Source organism: Augochlora pura, chromosome 7 (assembly GCF_028453695.1).
Source record: "Augochlora pura isolate Apur16 chromosome 7, APUR_v2.2.1, whole genome shotgun sequence".
Classification (NCBI taxonomy): Eukaryota; Metazoa; Arthropoda; class Insecta; order Hymenoptera; family Halictidae; genus Augochlora; species Augochlora pura.
In genome coordinates this window covers 3,621,869-3,643,990 of record NC_135778.1, presented here as the reverse complement: position 1 = coordinate 3,643,990, position 22,122 = coordinate 3,621,869, and the positions used below count along the sequence as shown (strand labels likewise).

The 22,122-nt window shown below is 44.0% G+C and overlaps 2 protein-coding genes across 2 annotated transcripts in view; one reads left to right on the top strand and one right to left on the bottom strand.

The window, feature by feature from the left end:
- Positions 1 to 1,845: 1,845 nt before the first annotated feature.
- Mat1 (CDK-activating kinase assembly factor) lies at positions 1,846 to 3,508 on the bottom strand. The gene is made up of 2 exons (XM_078185174.1): positions 3,103 to 3,508; positions 1,846 to 3,029 (listed from the first exon to the last, which is right to left on the bottom strand). The coding sequence occupies exons 1-2, from the start codon at positions 3,224 to 3,226 to the stop codon at positions 2,191 to 2,193; spliced, it is 963 nt and encodes a 320-aa protein (XP_078041300.1). The 5' UTR covers positions 3,227 to 3,508; the 3' UTR covers positions 1,846 to 2,190.
- A 4,830-nt stretch (positions 3,509 to 8,338) lies between these two features.
- LOC144472407 (neurotrimin) overlaps positions 8,339 to 22,122 on the top strand; it is a 197,200-nt gene continuing 183,416 nt past the window's right edge. Inside the window, exons 1-2 of the mRNA XM_078185462.1 lie at positions 8,339 to 8,472; positions 15,561 to 15,733. Of these exons, the coding sequence (XP_078041588.1) occupies positions 8,433 to 8,472; positions 15,561 to 15,733 (213 nt within the window). The 5' untranslated portion in view covers positions 8,339 to 8,432. The remainder of the gene's footprint in view (positions 8,473 to 15,560; positions 15,734 to 22,122) is intronic.

Below are 22,122 nucleotides of genomic sequence, written 5' to 3'. Positions count from 1 at the left end.
ACCGCATTTGTTTCCGCGAGTTTCGTGAGAAACTACGGAAAGAGGAACGGGAAACCGGCCTCTCCCAATAGGAAAGTTTAATCGTGGGACCATCATCGGCCGACCGATCTCTGACATTCGGAGGAGGAGGAGGAGGAGGGGGGAGGGGACTAACCCTAGACTAATCGTTCAAGGAAACTTCGACCGTCGAAAATCGATTTCTTTCATTGAGATTATCGAAGCACGACCCCCCCTCCTTCCGCCTTACCGCCATGCTAAAAGTGGACAATGTCGGGGTAACGGTCGGATGTACCGATTTGTTTCTTTGTAACACGATCGTTTTCGAACGGGAAAGACATCTGCGAAACAATCAGTTGTGATGCCGGGATCGCTATTACAGTATCTTGTGTCGTCTGTCTATTGTTGGTAAGCCGTGTCGTATCTTGTAACGGAAAGTGTTGTCTGGGCTGAAGTTTGGTTACATGCCTTTGCCTTTTATACTCCCTTCTTCATTGTATATCTATTCAGCATATGATATTAGCTTACTTGAAACTAATTAATTAAATATTCGTTTACTTTGATTCATTAGATTTTAAGGATGTTTTAAAAGCGATTTATAAATCAATTCGAACTGCGTTTCACATTTAAGATGCATTCTCGTTCGAACGGTATATATATATATGTATATATACGGATTTTCTTTGCGTTCGCAGTACATAGCATGCGGTACATGTATCGTAAATGTAAATACGTAAAGTGTTCCCTTAAATCGGTATGTATTCTATACGATATACCGCATCCGGAGAGTGCTTTTATAATACGTCGAGTTTTAAGTGGAGTGTGTAGTCGCTCGAAGAGAAATGTGTAATTTGCGCAACGCGTTTATTGCGGTTTCCCCTGGAATGCAGCAAAATGGAAAAATCGTGTTCGCGGGAGAAGATAAAATTTTTTGCTGTAATAAAAAGAATTTATAAGTAATAAATGGCGCAACTGAAACGGCAATATACCATTTTAATTGTTACGAAAGCTGTGTGCATAGTTTTCGTTTAACTGTTTGTAATTGAGCGTCGTGTATTATTTAAAATATCTCATTCCGATTGTTTCCTTTATTTCACTGAATATCCGCATAATTCAGGTGTTCATTTTTAAATGTTTATAATAGCGCGCGTTAAAGCGCAATTAGAATTTTATTGAAATCAAAATTTTGTTAGTTCACTGGTAAGTCTTCGTTTTGAAAGTTTGAAAACGGTTAGAGAAGGACGTGCCATCTAGTGGAGAATCATTGTGTTATCGTCTACGTTGAGACAGTTACTCTACCGGTAACTCGAATTGAATGTCTATAAATTTAATATTTATTGTCTCCGACACACTAGTTGGTATAATTTTACCCTATGAAGATTATATTGCGACACGAGTGAAAAAACTTAAAATAATGCGCATGTTCTAAAGATGTATTATCAGTCGGTCACTGATCATTTACCGGTAATGTAAACTTCCGTATTTCAAATTTATATTCAAGTTTATGTATTTACGTTCGTAATGGTAAAGCAATGCAATTCGTAATTTAATTGTATTTCTCTTCCGTGATTTTATATGTCCATTCGGTAAAATGTACTTATTTCAGCTACAGCAATTTACTGTAGCAGAAGTTGGTATAACACCGTGTCGTATTATCGACTTAAGGAAATAAAATAATGAAATGAGAATAATAAGTATGACAGTGTTGTTATTGAAGGTCAAATTTATTAATGACAATACGATTTCATTGTAACAAAACTTACGTTATAACTAATAAATATTGAATGTTACAAATCATTATAAAGATAATGGAACACATACAGGATTAGGATTATTAACATATCCCGCTATGTTTAACAAAATGAATTTTATTTTCCGTTCAAACGAAGAAAATCATACTTCTTATGCACATTCATTGAGTTGCCAGGTACTGCAGTCGCTCAATTTGCATGGTAATCTAATTGTAATATAAAATATTTAATGCTAAAATTAGATAAATATACAAGGCACGTGCACCTGTGTACTTGTGATTATATCACATGGGTTTAATCAACTTGGTATGTTTAGCATGTATGACAATTGGCCGGTGGTCGTGAATTGTACATAACAGTAGTTACAAGGCCTGACCTGTATGCGTTAGCATGTGTACCAAATTAGAGACAGTTTCGGTGGTGTTAAAACAATCTTACAGGGTCATACATTTGTGTATTCTGTTTGACGTTGCGTGGGATTATGATATAAGCCTGCCATTGCTTCTTGTAACGCTCTCAAGCACGCAACGTGTGCCTTGAATCCTCCAGCTCTGTCTGCTGAAGATTCTACCCGAACATGAGCGACATAACCACGTGTTTGTAATTCTCTCCAGCCTGGTGGTATGGGCCCTTCTGTAGATTGCCGAATAGGAGTGTAAGAGTATAAAGGTCCATCGTCGATTTTTGGCACAGACATATAATTCTGACTTCCTTGGTTGCTAAATTTGATTCCCGTACTAAACTGACTAGCCTTGGTAGTGGCTGTTCTGGATTCCTTCTTGGATGCTTGAATAGCAGAAGCAAACGTTTCCACAATATTCTTAGCATTCCCTTCGGAGAATGTAAGTTCGTCTATCAGCGCCTCCTTCTCACGAATCTTCTTCTTTTTAGCTTCCAATTCTTCTTTAACTAGTTCCATTCGTCTCTCTTCTTCCTTTTGCTTCTCTAGCTCTATCATTTCCTCTAGCTCATATTCGTGCCTACCAATTTTGGACTTACTCTTCGTAATCTGTTCTTTATTGTCCTTCTTGTACTGTTCGATCTTTTTATGCGTCTCCAAGACATCAATGTTATTCGCTAAATTATATATTATGGTCTCGATCTCCTCCAAGTAATCATTATATTCTCTCAACGTCGCGAAATCCTCTTCTCTCTTGTTGAAGTCTCGCAGAACCCTTTTCCTTATATTCACCTCTTTCTCTACCATAGCATCTTCGAACAACTGTACACGAAAGTTTGCTCTCCTCAAAGGAATCTTGCATTCTGGACACGAGCCGGAACCTTTTCAAAGTAAAAGACAAACGTTAGACCACTGATGTGGATCATGCATCATAGCTGGCATCAACGTACTAACCTTTAAGGAACAGCAGGTCAACGCAGCTTTCACATAACGTGTGTCCGCAGACGTTCACCATCATCTTCAAGGATGGGTTCCGATATTTGGTGGTTTTGCATCTTGGGCAGGCTTGGTCGTCCATTTTCGCAAAGTAAATAGGAACAATTGCAAAGTCGAATCCGAAAAATTCAGCGCTCTTTATCGCAAACCGACTGACCGGTTGACAAAACGAACAAGCTCACATCACGACACGTGACATTGTCTCAAAGTACGTCGGTATGAACGCAATTATCACCGCGCCGTTAAACAACCACAAACCAGTTCTTGCATCGCGGTTACGTTCTTGCGCGAAATCATACGACAATATCACTTCGCGGCAACATAACCTCGAAATCACGAGTCTCACGCCATCGTCGCGGAACCGCATCTCGAACGTAATCGATACCGTGTATCGATAACATCGCTATTGTTTACGACTGCGATATAAACACCGATATCGGCCCGGCGCTCTCCACGATATACGATAATATTTGCAGAGATTAAACTTCCCGCCAATAATTGCTCGACAATTGCAACGGACGCGCGGCACTTGATCACGGTTGATCGTAACCTAAGATTATCGATGAACGAACGAGCGAAGGGATTCTCGGTCAGAACAATAAAAATCGCATCGGCCATTCAAATTCCATATTCGCGATTCGGAATTATTGCGGGATCCGGGGCCCCGGTTACGTTCTCTCTCTCCGCCTGTATTTCTCGCTTTTAACGTCCGCCACACGGACACGTAAACGCATTAAAAGATAAACTCGTTCGGGGGGAACGTGAGCCGCATGCCTGCAGTCGGGAATCCGCTCCTTTTTCCGCGTTTCAGTTTTTCTCGTTCTTTCTTCCTCTTCTTTTTTCCTTTCTTTCGTTTTTTCGTTCTTTTTTAAATGTTACGATCATCGCGCGTCGTTACGTGATTATCGAGGCGAGAAAGCGGGTTGAAAGGAAGACGAGAGTCCCGCTGAAAAGGAGCTCGCGTACGAACTCCCTTGAGAGAGAAAACGAGAGAGTCTCACAGTGTATGTGTATGCGTGTGAGAGTGAGTGAGAGAGAGAGAGAGAGAGAGAGAGAGAGAGAGAGAGAAAGGACCAGGGTACTAGTCTCTCGTACACGTCCGTCATGCGTTTCACCTCCAACGATTTGGGGCATCGATCCTCCCTTTCAAATCCATCGCGTGGATTATACAGAAAAAGAAAAAGACGCAGCCGGGGGGGAGAAAGGGAGCCGGCAAGAAGGAGACGCACAATGCATGTTCATTACGGCCGAAAGAACAAAGGGGCGACGGTATGCTTTGGCGGCTCGCAAGACCCGCGCGTCTCTGTTTTCTTGCCGCATCGCGATGCCCACGGACACCCGTTATTCAACCCGTCACCGTAAGACCGCGCGATAGAGAGGGGACGCGGAGAAGGCACCGTGAAAAATGTACAACGACCTCTCCTTAAGTAAAGGAAGCCACCCTAAGCTCTCGGGCCCCCGTGCCCCCACCGAATTTCCGAGATTAACCGGAATCTTGTATCTACCCGTAAGAGATTTCCTAAAGTGAACATCTTATTACGGTGTTTTCCTCCGTCCGGTGGGGGGGGATTCGCCCGCGAATATCGTCTTTGCCTCGATCCCCTCCCTCGCGATTCTCTGCAAAAAATACAGCAGCCGAGTCGGTCACGAATCCCATTCGAGACGCCTGAGCGGACAGCCTTCTCTCGCGCAGTTTCGACAATCTTCGTTCGTGCTCGCAGGGACGAAAATTATTCCGTAAACTGAAATTGCTCGGGGGTTCTATTTTCCATCGTCTCGTTGCCTGTTACGTGGAGTAATCGATTGCCTTTGAGCGCAATTAATTTTGCACTTACCGAATGATATTTCAAATTTTCTGTTTCAGAAATAAACGATACAGAAGAATAAAAGGATTGAGGGAAATAATGAACAGGCCTTTGCGAGCTCTGGGGATGCGAGGGTGGCGTTTAACGAGGCCTAGCGATGCTAAGTAGCTGAGATAAACTAAGATAAAAGAAGCCCGGAAGAAATTATGCTGATCCGTATAAATTGTACGAGGCGAATGACTTTGACTACTTTCGTTTCACGGTTTTGACGATTATTGCTTTGGCCGTGGGAAACTCTAGAGAGCTCTAATCAAACTCTAGAGATTTAAAGGTAACGCGAAGTCTGGAGATGCCAAGCAGAAAACTACGAACTTCGAGAACATAGGTAAACGAAGCATAGAACAAATCGTATTACCACGTGATCTCCATAAATTTTACGAGGCGAATGATTCGATTTTTCACTCCTATCTAGGAAACGAACGGCTATGGCGTTTCCTAGACTAGGATTCCATGGTGCTTTACATACCGTGGCGTAGAAAATGAACTCTGCGAACCCTAGGAGACGAAGGGTGGCGTCAAATGAACCTTGCGCGAACCAACCGGGCAACTCAATCGTGCCAACTACAACCCACGAACTCGCAAAAATCAATTTCATTAGAAAACGAAGCCTACGAACGAGCGAGTCAGAGGAAATGAACTGTACCGAATGGATTCTAAAATGAAACCGTCGTCGATGGAAAGTTTCGTCCCGTGTTCTCGATAGAGAAAATCGTGACCGAGGAATACTGGAAAATTAACCGCGACAGGACGAGTCGCGAAAAAAGCAAAAAAGAAGAAAAAGGAAAAACGAGAACGACGACGAGGAAATTCTCGAAATAATTTCGCTGGGAATAGGAAATCCGCGAGTCCTAGGATATGATCGAACCGGGATGTATAACTTTTCGTTTCGGCGCTGGTATTGGACGCCGGTGTAATTCCGCAGCCAGATTGGCCTTAATATACAATTAATTGATATCGACCGTGAGAAATGCCATTGTGGGTCCAATTTGGATGCCCGGCTGGAATCGTCTCTCCCGAAATAGTACGTTGTCATTCAGGAAACATTAGCGTCCCGAAAACAATTACCCGAATTGCGATTCCGTAACCGGGTCTGATAAAAAGGCTCAACTGGCGTAATTGAACGTCATATTAAGTCGACGACCGTGGAACAGAGGGAGGAGAGAGAGAGAGAGAGAAATTGGGAGATAGAGAGAGAGAGAGAGAGAGAGAGAGAGAGAGAAAGAAAAAGAGAAAGAGAGGGAGAAGCTGGGAGAGATCGTACCGAAAGACGATTGTCTAAATCGCTTCCGGTAAAATTCAACCACCGCTTGCCGGGCTCACAAGGGTTTTAGTCTTTCAGTGGTCGGAAAAAGTGGGTATCGTTGACCATTAAATCCGTTTTAAAGCTGGCGTTTGGGTTGGTAAACAGACTCCGAAGAAATTCAGCGGTCAAAACACTCGTGGGAAAAGTATCTATTTTTCTTTTGCGTGCTCGACCTATCCCTTCTCTATCTCCCTACTTATCTGTCTTTGTCCTCTCCCTTCGTTCTCTCTCTCTCTCTCTTTTTCTCTTGCCAGTAGAGACCGCGATCGTGGCGATAAGCCCGATTTAGCGGTTACAAGGCGAACGACGTGAAAGAGCGACTCCGTTGCATTGATATTTGTTACGGTAGTCGGGGCGTGTTGGTGCGTGACACGTGTGTGTAACAATGACGCAGACAACAACGTCGACGACGACAGCGACGCGAAAGACAGCCGCGACAACGGCAACGAGCACGACGACGTCGACGACGACGACGAGGAGAACGACGGGGAGAACGACGACGACGAGAGCGACGAGGAGAAGGATCGGGCCAGCGTGGAATTCGATTCTGGACTAGGGGATGCTGCACGGCCGCGCGACACGAGTGTGCGTGCAAGTAATATAGAAGCAAAAGGGATACACGCTTGCGCCGGACGATGTCTACCCCATCTTCCCGTTGACTTCGGGAGAGGGAAAAGCGGGGCGTGTGCAAGGACAGATGGCAGGGCGTCTCTCCCGGGCCGTGTCGCATGCACTATCAGTTTCGCTCGGATGTTCGTAACACGAGTTTTATCGCGCTGCTCGTGACGACGGTCGCGCTCGTGAAAGGCAGACCCGTGGATAGGCCAGCGGCCGCCGTCGCCTCCGTCGTTTCTCGTCTCTCGCCGTGCACGTTCCTCGAATCGCGGAAATTAGATCACCGTCGAACCGACGAACGAACGAACGAACGAACGAACGAACCGTTTTTCGCCGTCTACGAATTGGTTAGGAGAGCGCAGAGAATCGCCGTCGGGGCATCGAACGATGAGATCGCTGATCGTTCGATTTGCATAATAGAACGGTTAAGAAGAAGAAGAAGAGGAATAAGAAGTGGAGACGGAGAAGGAGAAGGTGGAGGAGGTGGAAGAAGGAGGATAAGAAGAGACGAGTTCGGATTTTTCCACTATTTTTCTCCGTCTCTATCGCTCCGCCGCGTTCTGTGCCGCTGTCTCGAGTTCTCCCAGTCTCCCCACGTCACTTTGTCGTGTTCCTCTGTGGTTCTTTTTTTTCTCTCTCCTCTCTCCCCCCCCGGCAGTCTGCCATCTCTCGTGCTTTTCTTTTCCGTCGCTATTGTTTCGTAAGAGGAGAATCCGATCGAATGGGGACGCGTTCGTGTTGTCTGGTGAATTAACCAGTAAGAAAGAAGGGCTTGGATACGCACGTTTTCCAGCGGGAAAGATGAGAGGAGCGTGTTGTTGGACGGACCGCCGAGCCGGAGATGAATCGTGGACGATTTCTATGCATGCCAGCACGTAAATCAACCCCGAAACCAACGGAACATAATGGCGACATCGAGCGAAAAACCCAAGGAAAATCGGATGCTATCGATTCGCCCGATAGTTTCACCCTGCGATTTTAATTCCGCGCCTCTGTGCCGGGACCCGATATAGAAGAGAACCCTCTCTCATCCTTTTCCGTTATTCTCCCTCTCCCCGTCTCTATCTCTCTCTCTCTCCCTCTCTCTCTCTTTCTATTCTGTCTTCCGTCTCTGTCTCTCTGCCCGGCTTCTGGATTATTGCGCCATGCCAGGAGAAGATTAACGTACCGCGGGGGAAGGGATAATTCGCAAACAACCGTCGAGTGAAAGTCGTGCGAAGGACCGGCGACGCGAAAATCCTCATTGTCGTGGAAAAACGACCGGTGCGGGAGGGTGGAGACGTAGAGAGTGGTGTCGTTCTTCGAAAACCCGCGCACGGGGTACACCCGCACGAAACTACACAGGATCTATAATACACGTACACAGATATAACGTACACACATATATAATACACCCTCGCGAAGCAGGCAGGCAGAGACAGGCAAGGCAAGGCGAGCAAGCAAGTCCACTAAATATATATATCGAAACGACATCGTGGACCGACTATGAGAAAGAGAAACAAAATATGAAGGGTGTACTCTTTACCCTGTGCCTATTGTTCTCGGGTAAGTGGAAATTCCGCCACGTGCCGCGCGACACCCGATCCCCGATCCGCGGATTGTTCTTTGCCGGAGAAATCCGTCTCCCGAATCGTTCTATTAACCGGAACGGAGAAATTGAGTTACATCGGCGTCCCGTTTTCAATACACGTTGAACCGACGGAGAATCAGAAGGCTGCATTCGTGACGACGATTCCCTATTGAGACTCGATTCCTCGACGCGCGTCCTCGCGCGCCTCGGTTCCTTCCTTTGTGACGGCGTGGCACATCCAGACGTCCGTTACAAAAAACTGTCGCGAACCACGGCGAGCTTAATCGGGGGATGATCGCGGCGAAGGTTGCTTCCGCTTTTACACGGCCGCCGGCGATAATAACGGAAGAAGAAAACCTCGCGGTCCTCTTGGGCCGCCCTCGCTCCTCGGCGCGGAGCTTCTTGCCGCGCGAAACAAACGGCGTTCCGTCCCTTTGATAAGATAAAGAGCCGCGCGGCGTACGCCCCCGCGACGCGACCTCCGGTACGCCCTTATTCGATGATCCGCCTCGGAGCCCGCACAAAGGCGCCGGGAGCCTCTCTCGCGCGGTGCCGGGCGCACGGGCTGTGTGCCGGGCGCACGCGGTGCCGGCCCGCGATAAAAATCCCGCGGACATTTATTATAACAACGCGCGCGCGTTCCGTTCCGCGGCGTTGCACAAAGGAGCCCGGGAGAGACCCGCCGCCGCCGCGGAGAAAGCGTACAGAAGCGCGGAGAAAGCGTCGACGGGCCGCGCGATATCGTCGCGCGCCCCCGCTCTCTCCCCTCTCTCTCTCTCTCTCTCTCTCTCTCTCTCTCTCTTCGTATCCCAGACGCGCCGCTCTGTCACGTATTACGAGATAAAGTAGTTTCTGAAACTGCGTCCGGAGAAACTTCACCACCTACTTTAATACTTCATGAGGAAGCACGCGCGGTAAGAAGGTCCGTGTCCGAGCGAAAGGGAGATATATCGCGGCTTTTACCCCCGGCACGGCGCGCCGGGACACGTTAAAATGATTTCTCGCCGTGGTTCCGGCCGTACATCGCGAACCCCCGGCAAGATTTTCTCTCTCCCTCTTTCTACACCTTCGTCTGTCCACCTCTCTCTCACTCTCTCTCTCTCTCTCTGCCTCTTTCAATCTACATGTCTCTCTCTCTATCTATCCATCTATCTAACCCTCCCCCGCGCTCCCCATCCCTCTTTCTCTCCTCGTCCCTCTTTCTCTCTCGTCCCATACCGGTAAACACAGGGAGTTAACGAAATTCCGATAACGAACGGCACAACGTGGCGAACATTTCTCTTCCCGTTCCCTCCCCCGAATAACGCGGCGTTGGCCGCCGCGCGACGTTCCGCCACGGGAAATAGCTTCTCGGGTCAAAGAACAATCCGCGCCGCGGTCCGACAGCCAAGAGGAAGGTCGCGGCTCGATGATTTTTCGACCCCCGCAATAGGCTCGAATTCCTCCGTCCTCGATACAGTCGAAAGAAACTGCGATGTTCGGGTGTTCGGCAACTGTGGTGCAACCGGCCTCTGGTAAACTAGCATTTCGAATACACGAACGAAATTCACGGTCGCATTATCCCCGTTGCATTATAATAACGAGTCAGACTCGTGGTGAAGATTTTATGCAAGCTAAATAAATCTTCTAAATATAATTATTATTAATTTTTATTACATAGAAATAAAAATAAATTCTTCTGTCGTCAAAATGTAAAAACAAAGGTAAATAAAGACGATACAGGAAACAAAAATTGTCTGGTCCTATTAAGAAAAATATTAAAGCCGAGTTAATGCTAATCAACGCAGTGTAAAAGGAGTCGTAGTGCAAGGGGTTATAGATCTATTTATTATCTCGAATGGTGCCTTCATTGACATTAGATTAACCACTTGCACTATGACTCATTTTATGCTGCGTTGATGAACACTTGTTTGTCCTTAATATTTTTAATAATACGACCAGACAATTCTTGTTTCTTTTATTGACTTTATGTACTTTGATTTCTAGACTTTGCTCGGTAGAAGAATTCAATTTTATTTTCGTTAAGAAGAAATTAATAATATTTATATTGGGGAGATATTGCACTAATTCTTTATCACGAGTCTGACTCGTTATTATAGTGCAAGGGGTTAATGGGGTACTAATAGTAACAATATTTTAATTTTTAACCGAGTATATTGCAATACTTGTACAGTCGTAACACGAACTAGGAAATCTATGACCTGATTTAAAAAGATCGAAATATCCTCCGCCGTGTTACAAATAAACAAATTGTTCACGTCGCGTAAGACACCTTTTTAACCCCTTGACGTACCATTTCCTTCACAGTCACTGCGATTAGGAATTTTTCAATTGGTATATTTTATTAAAAGAGGTAGAACATTAATGTTTATTCCATGCCTGAATATACTTAAATACATAAATATTAATAACAAGGGATTAGAATTTTATTCCAACTTTAAAGAACAGAATAATATCCATACTTAATATTTTATTATTATTTTATTATCACTACTAATTTATAATTATATTCACTATTAATTTATAATTATTTTATTATTACTACTAATTTCCATCACGAGTCGGACTCGCCAAAGTACGGCAAGGGGTTAAACCGAACAGCTTCTATACAAGCATTTTTTCGTCACAGTTTCAATTCGTCCGAGGATATTTCACTGTACTCGTACAAAATACCCTGTAGATTGAACAAATAACTCGCGAACGTTCCGAATGATCGTAAATTGAAAAATTAGTGACCCAGGACATTTTGATGGGCTCCGCGGACCTACCGTTAACACTCCGAGCGCCGCGTTTCCCCCAGAAATTCAGCTACGGTGGAATGTCGATTATCCGGGCCAGACGGGCCGACATAAATGTTCGGATAATAGAACCAGCTGTATAATTACAGTCCCAGATTTTATCTTCGTCGCCGTCGGACGGCAAATGGTTTTGTACACCGGCTCCTCGCCTTCGCCGGGGGGGAGCCGATGGCCCGTCAAACGCGTTTGAATAATGAAAAAAAATTCCCGATATCGGAGTACCGGGATTCGACTGCGTGTGTTTGTCAGGATTTAGAAATGAATCTCCTTACCGCGGCGTTATACCGTACGCCGGGATGGATTTGACGGGACACGCGACGGGAGTTTCAATTTTCATTTCATCGAATAAGTTACCCCAGAGTTTTGTGGAATTTTCGGGGGGTTCTGCCCCACGGTGGTCGAAGCGTTAACACGAAGTTCTGCTATTGTAACACAGTTTGGGAAATAATATCCGGGAACTGTTCGCGTTTTGTATTCGAAATACTAATTTATCGAGCATACGGACGCGTTGCGTCCACGTAACATAAGAGAGGCGTCGTTATCGAGGGGAAATAACTTCGATGCGTGACCGATCGCTGGCGTAGTCTTGTTAGTCCGATTAACAATCCGTGGGGGGCGCGATAATCTGTGATCCGAGTATCGGTATCGCGGTTCGAAATTTTGTAGCCCCGCGAGTCCATAAAGTTAGATCCCGTGGAATCGCGGGCAAGCTGATTCGAGAGCTAAACGCGTAATAAGGGGTGCTAATACGATAACTTGTCGCTAATTATAATAGCGGCGAATAACGGGTGGAGAATAATAAACGGTGTTGATGGCTTTAAATCCGGCCGACGAACGCGAGTAGATTTATTAAGCCGGACTGAACAGTAAATACGCATATATATGTATATATGCTGCGCGTAGATGTTCAAGGTTCGTTCGCCTCGAAAACGAAGCTTCGTATCCGAAAGAGCTCTAACGCTATATTTTACAGAGTCGCCCTGCAACACCGTTGCCGGGAAAAATCCCGTATTTGCGATACACAAGGCTGTTTTCGTTTATTCTGCTCGCTCTAATCCGGCGCGGTTCCACCACCGGTTTCATAGAGAACCACCCCCGTTTTATTTTCTCCGTTCCGCGGACGTTCCGTTCTCTTTATGCTTGAGACAATTTCAAGTGTCGCCGTAAAAAACATTCGGAACCGTCCACTCGAACGTAACAGCGTTCGCTTGTATTTTTTTACGCGGGACGTTCTTTCGCTCGAACAAGATATCCTTTTCATTCGAAATAAAGCATTCCTGTATACTTAAACGCAGCGTTACCTCGCGCAAAGAATTCTGTTTACCCGGACGAAACATTCTTCTTACTTGCCCTCTCGTCCGACACAATTAACTTTATACCACCGATTTCTTTCCCCGTTCCGTTACTCGCGTCTACTCCACGGTTATAACCGCTCTGGTTGCCGGCAAACGAACGAAAATGTCGGGTTATGTCAGGTTATGTTGTCAAGGCTGTCGAAGACGAACGGAACACACCCTTGTACACATAGCCGGGGCCCGGTTTGCGCAAAAAAAAGCTTTCGACTCCCCCCACCCCCCGACCCTTGCGCGCCGCTCGTGTTAATTGAATCCGAAACGGAAATTCAACATGTAACAACGTTTTAATCAGCGATTCTATTTACCCGCGGCTTTATTGACTTTTGCTAAAAGTATTCGGGGAACGCGGTTTTCCAGAAAACTTCTCATTCGGGCACGGGATTCGTGCTTTTAGTCGATCAACCGCTCCGACGACAAACGGGAACGTTGCGAACGTATAAATATCAATATGCTCGCGAACGAACGGTCACTCCCGATAAATTTCACGGTCGGATTAAATTAATCTAAACCGAGAGGGTGCGAGAAAAGAAATTGTTACACTGTACGTCACAAGGATTGGGGATTCGAATTTGGAAGTTGCGCGAACTTTATGCGATACGTGTTCAACCCTTTCAAATAGGTATTGCGTTTCTTGTACACGAATTTCTGCTTTTTAACCCTTTGGCTACGGCAGACTTTGGCACGACCGTAGTTTTTCGTTGGACATGCATTTCCGAGGAAGTATAGTAAAATATTTAAAATATTGAATTCTGTTACATTAAACCAATATTACTTGAAGTGAAGAATAATATTAAGATTTTTTACAATATATAACATAAATATTGCACGATATATAATTAATCAAATTTAATAATAAACGGGGTGGAAATTTGATCTTGACACCAATTGGCGTCTACGGTATCGGGAAGCCAACATGTGTTGGACGCCAATAGGCGCCAACAGTAGTCAAAGGGTTAACGATCGTTACGCTGTCGAATACACCGTGTAATTTTTATGAGAATTTCGTTGGGACATGCAGGGTGTTAAAAAAATGTGTTCAAGATTTTGAGAGAGGAGCATAAAGTATTTGATCGATAGAAGTCCAACGGTCAATTTTTACTGTGCACAATCAATTTTTATTATTCAGTTACAATAATTCTTATTCGTATAATATTACTTGCGATAGAGTAGAATATTAGCTGAAGAGTTCAAGCGGAAAATAATTATCCACTGATATCAATGAACATAACCTATATCACTAAATCGCTAGTTCTCTTTGCAACACATTAAAACACAATACGTATACAATACTAAATAGCGCTCCAATAAAGGATGCTTTTAGAATCTATATTGACAGTCCTTTACGAGGACTATCAGCCCTTTAACCCTTTGCACTCGAAGCCATTTGAACTGTAAATCTGAAATAATTTTCCTGGCTTATTCTATGCACACGTAATCGATTCTTGTGATTCATACTAAGAGTTCCACTTGCAACAATTTTTCTAAATCCAAACTTTGTTAGTACAATGATTATTTTGGAACGTGATAGAAAAATTTGAGTGGTGACTCTGAGGCAAAGGGTTAAATCTTGCACATTATTTTTTCAGCACCCTACAGACACGCCGAAACAATATACGACAGAAAAGTACCCGACAGCGTTAATTTTTATTCTGCAAATAGAACCAATCCTGTTGAAAGGGTTGATCGAAACGAACGACTGTTCGAAAGCCCCCGCCCCCCCCGACGAACTTTAACCCCTTGCACCACGATTTCTTTCACGGCCACATCGATTCTCGCTCGCTTCGCCCTTAACAATTTTCCTAATAGGATTGGACAATTTCCGTTTCTCGCACATCTTCATTGACTTTCATTCCCAGATTCTGATAACAGAAGAATCAAATCGCGTTTCGATTTAGAGGAAACGATGGGCCCTTCGCGCTCCCTCGAATGCCGTCGATACGGCGAGATTTTCGCATCGTAGCGACATTTCGATTTAATTACTATTCCGTGTTCCATACTGTGAAGTCGATTCGCAAAATTCCTACGCGAACAGAAAATCTTCCACGTGTTATTTTCTATAGAATTTTATAGCAGTATGGTGATTTAGATTTCACTTTAATCTTTTGCACTATCATATATAATACATGTATACTTTTATTACATACTTTTGTTAACCAACAAACAGTTGACTATAGTATTTAAAAAAATACGTTATGATTATAAAGTTTTATATTTTAGAAAGTAAAGTGATATTACTAAATATAACAAATATCATCGTAAAATTTAGCCATTTATATTATTATATATATATATATATATATATTATTGTTATAATAATATTCGATTTACATGAATTTATAGACATCGAGAAATGGTTGCAAATCGCTAATAAACTTTAACGTTTAGTCATGTACTAGAATTACGATGTCCCCTGAGAGGGGACAACCGAGTGCAAAGGGTTAATATTTTTATTGTAGCAAATTTGCGAGTGCCAAGGGTTTCCAGTCATATCAAATAGATTTACATTTGACTCTTACATTTGCCTGTTTTATATTTAAGACTTCTTATATTTAGTAGATTTATATACAATAGCGAACAAAAATTTAAGGCGAGAATATAATTGAATTAAATTTTTGACCGCTACTGTACGCACAGTAAATTTGGTAGATTAACATTATGTCACTTATACCCAATTATGCGTTATTACATTTACGGTCTGACTCGTCCAGTGCAAGGGGTTAACGTCCACCATAAAGTAAACCGGCGTCGAAGCAATCACGCTGTCGACCGAACCGCCACCTTCCTCCACAATTTCACCGATCGCGTCCTCTCTGCTCTTTCGCGGTGATCCGCCGCCAATCGCCGATTTCCCTGGTCCAATCGTCTGGTTGTTTTTGTTCCGGGGGTTGGTTTTCCGTTCGGCAACGGAAGTGCAAGGCCTGGCACGGGGCACCACCGACCACGGGATGTACGAGAACCACGCGCTGCTGGAGCCGCTCGACCGTGGACCATTCTTCGACGTGACGGCCTCTCACAACGTCACCGCGCTGGTGGGCAAAACGGCCACCCTGAACTGCCGGGTCCGGAATCTCGGTGATCGCACGGTAGGTAACGCCGCGTTCGGCCCGCGAAGAAACGAATTATATGGCCGGCCGAAACATGGCCGGAACGGTTATCGGCCGTCAGCAAGGACGCTCGGAGCACCGCTCCCCCCCTCTCTCTCTCTCTCTGTCTCTCTTTCTCTCCCGCTGCCGAGCCCTGATTCTCGTTCGCCCGGCGCGTACGATCGAACGCCCGCGATATTTACCGCGGCCGATTCTTTATTGCCGCCGGCCGCTACTTTCATGGAAAAACTGCCGTGGAAAATTGTTGTCGGACCCGTTGTTTTCCTAGCGATAATCTAGGGTTCGAGAATATCGGCGTTGCTCGGGCGTACACCGGATCTCTTTCCGGGGGCTTGTTGTGCTACCCTCGAACGCGCGTTCGATGGAAATTAGCCCCGCAGAAAGAATACAGAAGCAGCGGGCGAAAGATTAAGACGAGAGGAAAGAAAGCAATTCGAGCGCGCTGATCTTCCATGGTACACCTCGGTGCTCGCGATCCTTTTGCTGCGAGAAGAAAATTCACCACGCTATTATTGTCACTGCGCGGTAGATTTTGCGCAGTTTTAGGAACGACTCGGTCGAATTGGAAAGCTGTAAAGACATCGACCGAATTTAACGCTGGAACTACGAAACATAATGACTGGCTCTTGATTTTTTACTTTTATAGTTCCTGATATTGTTGAAATATTCTCGAGAGAAATTTTTATACAAATTTCTTTATTGACGTATATATTATGATATAAATCGTACGAAATTTAAATAAATACAGTCTTGGCATTATTGTGAAACAATACGTTGGTTTTAGGACTCGGTAGTTCTAATATTAATAATGCAATAATTAATAAATTCAGACCTTGCGAAGATGATTAGAAAATAGATATTTTCATCGGACAATTTTTATTTTGCATATAAATTCGTAGCGTAATTATCACGAGGTTTTGGATTGAAAGTATGGCATATCTTTTTAACGAATGCAACGCAGTTTGTTAACCCTTGCACTCGAAGCCATTTTAACTGGAAACCTGCAGTAATTTTTCTGGCTTTATAGTATTTCCATTTTATATAACAATGTACATTTTATGCATCTGTAATTGATTCTCGTCATTCGTATCGATAGAACATAACCTTAACAATTCCTAAAATGCAAACTTTGTTAGTATAAAGATTATTTTGGAACGCGAGAGAACAATTTTATGGTGCCTCACAGTCACCGTTCGAGTGCAAAGGGTTAACTTTTCGAACCGAAGGACACATTTCTCCCACCAAGCGTGCAAAAACAGCGATCCATTGATCGCACGGTGCACTAAGCGTAATTGGGCAATAGGAAACATACAGCGGATGATAAAAAAGAGTAAGACGGGTGGCTATCTCATAGAAAACGAGCCAATAAATTTCTTAATCCAAGCGTATGTTACGATAAAAATGGCGGATGGCCCGAACAATTCTTTTTTAATACAGTCGGATTAATATCAAGAAAATTATGCGTGTATCTGTCGATTTCTATATGAAACGAACTAAATAAATAACAGTTATATTTAAATTATAATTTATAATTATTTATTTTTATTCATTATCATAATCCTTGCCTATACAATTACAAATTTTTTCTCACTTCTAGTTGTATAACATCTACAAACTATAACTATTTACAGATTTTCACAACTTAACCTAAAAATCCTGCCTCCATCATTCATTGCACCTTTCTTTGTCATCTTCTCTATCATTATTACTATGTTTGTGCTTAGTTCTCTTCTTTTCCTTTCCTCATCTCTAATTTATAATTATACATCATATTTGTAATGGAATATGTATTGCATTTTTATAGTAACGATAACCTCAAAGATCGTTCGATCGAAGCGAACGATTTTTGGAAAAATCTATGGCACCGGAAGCAGCACCGTAGACGGAATTAATATGCGGGTTCACGAACGTCGGCAATTTCCTACCGGGAAGCATAATGCCCGAAAAAGGGTGAATCGCGCGATCGAAAAAGGTGTGGCGCGCTATTGATTTGCGCGACGTTGTAAGGGTAGTCAGTAAGTAGAATTTTTATCTGACGATATCGCGACATAATATAGAATGTTAGGCGTCGTCGCGACGGTGGCTTCTAGTTTGCTGAACGTGGATCGAATCGAAGTTTGTTTCGTCGACCCTCCGGGCATCGATGATAGGTGCTCGACCCGAAAACAACAACTCCCGGTCTTAATTGAATATTTTTATCGGGAGATTATGCCGGCGCGAGTCATCACGACGACCGATTTTAACCTCCAATAAACAGCATCGAGCAGCTGCTATTGCAATCCCGTTTTGCTATTGTAATCGCGTTTTGCCATTGCTCGCACAGATATTTGAATCTTCGTCGAGGATTCGAGATAAAAAACAACGTTACCGGGCATCGGTATCGAACGCGTTCCGTCGCCGTTGCAATCATCGAAGTTGTCCGTCGGATGATATTACCGAAACCATAGAATTGTTTTCCAATTAGTTGCCGCAATTTTGTCAGGTTATGTCAGGTTATGTCAAGCGTCGAACTAATTGACGGTCGGCTTCCATGAAATCTTACGCCGCGCGCGCAATTGCAACGATACTCTTGAAACAACAACGGATCGTTTTATTCGCGCGAGCAACGCGTCGCAGGCGTCTCCCCACCTTGCGCCACACCACGTGGACGCGAAACAACCATTCGAACAACTCGAAACTCCGCCGGTTCTGTAACGCGAAGCTTTTCTTTTTTTTCTTCTTACCTGTCAAAAGAAACTGATTAAAACGGCAGAATTCCGCATCGCGGCCGCCCGGGCGCGTTCGTTAATTAGCCCGGCCGGAAGTTTTCTATTTGCATAAAGATCCGCAGCGGGCGTAGTTATTACGTACGGGGGGGGGGGGGGGGGGGGGGGGGGGGGGGGGCAACACGTGTTGTGTACCGTTTCTGTTTGCGACGGAAAGAATTTATTCGCGCTTTTATATCGCTGCGACGCCGCGCGCGCGGACGCGAGGGAAGAAAAAGGCGTTCGACGGCGGAGCGTCGGGGGAGGGGGGCGTTCGGCGGGGGGAAACACGCTGCCGGGAAATATTTATTGCATTGCTCGAATATTAAACACGTTATCACTTATATTTCTCTTACTATATGTGTGTGTATAAATATATATACGGTTACTTTGGTACGTTCTTCCGTATGGAATTTATCGCTCAAGAAATACCCCGGACACAGAATATGGTTCGCGCATCGCGCATAACTTTCTGCAGTATGTATCAACATTTGCATGCCGCAAGGTGCCGTATCCCCCGCGATACGTGGGGGGAGGGGGCAGGGCGAGAGCCGATACGTCGACGAAATATGCAACAGCGTGGAATTATTTTAACAACCGAGTTGCTATTGGAAATATTATGATTTACTTCTCTTTAGATTATAATAATAATATATTTTAATATAACTAAAAACTAATCTATATAATATCTTCTCAACTCTATTTGCGACTCACGCTATCTCACTCACAAACCTCGTTGCGGTCTTCTCTACGGCTGGGCACAAAGCGGGCCTTATTCCTACTTCCTTGTGCACACATCACACCATTCATACTAGATGGGACACTCGCGTAAAAATTCCAATGATTCGCTCAGTCATAGACCATGCAACCTAGACGCATACATAAAACCAACACTCACAACGTTGTCATTCCCGACGGATTCGGTGACTTTTCGCGTCGTTGCCGCGACAGTTCCGCGAAACCGCGTCGGTTATTTTCATTTGACGAATCTTGCCCGCTAGTCGATCTACTAAATAAGCTGCGCGAAGAATGCGCCATCCGGCCGGACACAAGGGAGCGCGATAAAGCTTTCAATGGTAATCCTTTCAATTCTTCGGATACGGTTTTTTCCGCGACAATTGTTTCCACGTTTTATTCATCAAACGGACAGGCGCTTCGCGAACATTTCACGTCCGAGAGAAGCGGTTAATGTTTCATCGAAATTACGAGACCCCGCGCGTTCGTCCGGCTTCGCCGCGATCTTTATCGTCTGTTGTTTAGCGTTTCTTCGATAATTTTTCACCGCCGCGATTTCAACGATCGCGGAGCTGGGACTGCTCTTCTCGGAAAACTTTTTGTTCAGCTTCTTCGTTAACCTCTCTCTTGCCGATAGACGATAAAATAATATAATGCTAGCGTAATTAATTTTTTATCATATTTATTATTTATTTATTTATCAATTTTTAGCATAAAGAATAATTTTAGCATTATTTAATTTAGCGTTTAGAATCATTTTTTAGTGGCGCCTCAGAATCACCACTCGAGTGCAAAGGGTTAAAATAATAACGGCGATCTTATCAGCACTGATAATAGAGTTATCTGCAGCACCACTGATAATCTCATGTAAAAAAAACATAAGTCGCGTTTAACCCTTCCTATCTCTCGGTGGTAAAAGGTAGCGACCCATGGTATTGGAATAATCGTGACTTTTAACGTGCACAGGAGTCCCCGCTTTAAACGCTGAATTTATAATGCTTTATGCTGAATCGCCTCCAGCCAATTACTTTGCCGATTGTTAGCCGGATCCCAGTGATTACGTATAATCAATACATAATTACAGGAACATCGTTGGGTTATCGAACTCGTTGCAGCTTCTACTTCCGTGCCACATTCCACACGGTGGTGGTACACGCTTCGATGTTTATTTAACACTAAAATCCTAAATAAATTAAAATAAATCCTAATAAATTAAAATAAATCCTAATAAATTCAAATAAATCCTAATAAATTAAAATAAAACTAAAAAATTCGCATTTATCATAGGGGATGATATTCGAAAAATCATAGTCGAATTCATTTTGCTCGAATATATTGCAATAAAAATAAATTTTGAAAATTGGTCAAAAATTGTTAATGAGCTAAAAATTAGTTTATAACAAATCTAGAATTAAAGAATTAATTTCCGCCACAAGAATGAATCGTAATCAATTTGTTTTATTATTATATACGATTATTAACAATTACAGATAATACAGCAAGTTTTAGTGAAACAACAAATGACTAAAGCGAAGAGCCGAGTAAAAATAGTACGGCATAGAACGTGTTAAATAAATCCTAAAGCTTATAGAACATTAGGATTTATTTAACACGTTCTATGCCGCGCTATTTTTACTCGGCTCTTCGCTCTGGTCATTTGTTGTTTCACTAAAGCTTGCTATATTTCTGTAATCGTTAATAACAAATAATTTTGGTGTTCTTGCAATACGTTTTCCTTTGATTATCGCGTTCAACGAGCGATTCTTAAAGCTTATAGAACATTAACAATCGCTCGTCGAACGCGAAAAACAAAGGAAAACGTATCGCAAAGACACTAAAATTATTTGTTCTTACAAGCTCACGTCGCGTTCGACACGTTTTCCACTAATCGTCCAAATTGTTGGCCTATCGCGACACGGGGGCCGGTTTAAATTTATATCTGGTCACCATAAAATAAATAACCGCCGAGCGATTTATCGGCCAGCAAGTTCTTTGTCTCGCGACGAAAACGGACCAGGTTATATGTATTTCATTAACGAAATAGTGGCCGGGTTTTCCGCGGGCTCGCCGGCCGGGACACACAATAAATAATTCCGGTAGTGTAGATTTCCGATAATCAATCATATCGGCGGTGCCGCTGTCCATTACAAGCTAATTGAACTTTATGAGCTATAATTTACACGGCCGGCGCGCGCGTTGTTTGTTCTACGGCGAGTAATTTGCGACGGAATCGATTCCCGGTGAGAATCGAGATGTCGATGACGGAAGTGGATAATGTCGTGTGACGGCCGATATTCCATCGGTCTGTTAATAGAAAAATCCGGCAACAGTCCCGCCGCGGCCGACCGGCGTCCTGCTCGAAACTCGCTTTCCAAAAAAAAAAAAAAGAAAAACCCGGTTTTTCAAATCGGATTTTCCCCGGAACAAGGTTCCGCCCGATCAAAATTTCATTCGACGTTCTCCGCTCGCGCGTTCTTTTTTTTTTTCTCTGTGCGTTACTTCTATGCGGAAAATATTTCCGTCCCTTTGGCGTGTATCGCGTCCTCTCTCTCTCTCTCTCTCTCTCTCACTTTTTTTCAGAATACCGCTAACTGAGAGCCTGTTCCGGGCACTAGGTTCGTTTTTGTTGGCAACCCCAAAAATCTGGCCAGGTTGTTTTGTTTCTTTGCGAGGAACGACAAACAGTAGGGGGGAGGGGGGAGGGGGGTGAGTGTGGCATGCACAAGTGTTTCTGCGGGATTCGAGCGAGAAACGAGGGGACTGCCGGCTTGCGCGATCGCTTCGACATCTAGCGACGAATATTGGGTTGTCCGAAAAGTTCGTGCCGATTTTCGGTAGGTAGCGTGAGAGGCCTGACCGAATATATCGCAATCATTGACAAACAAATGA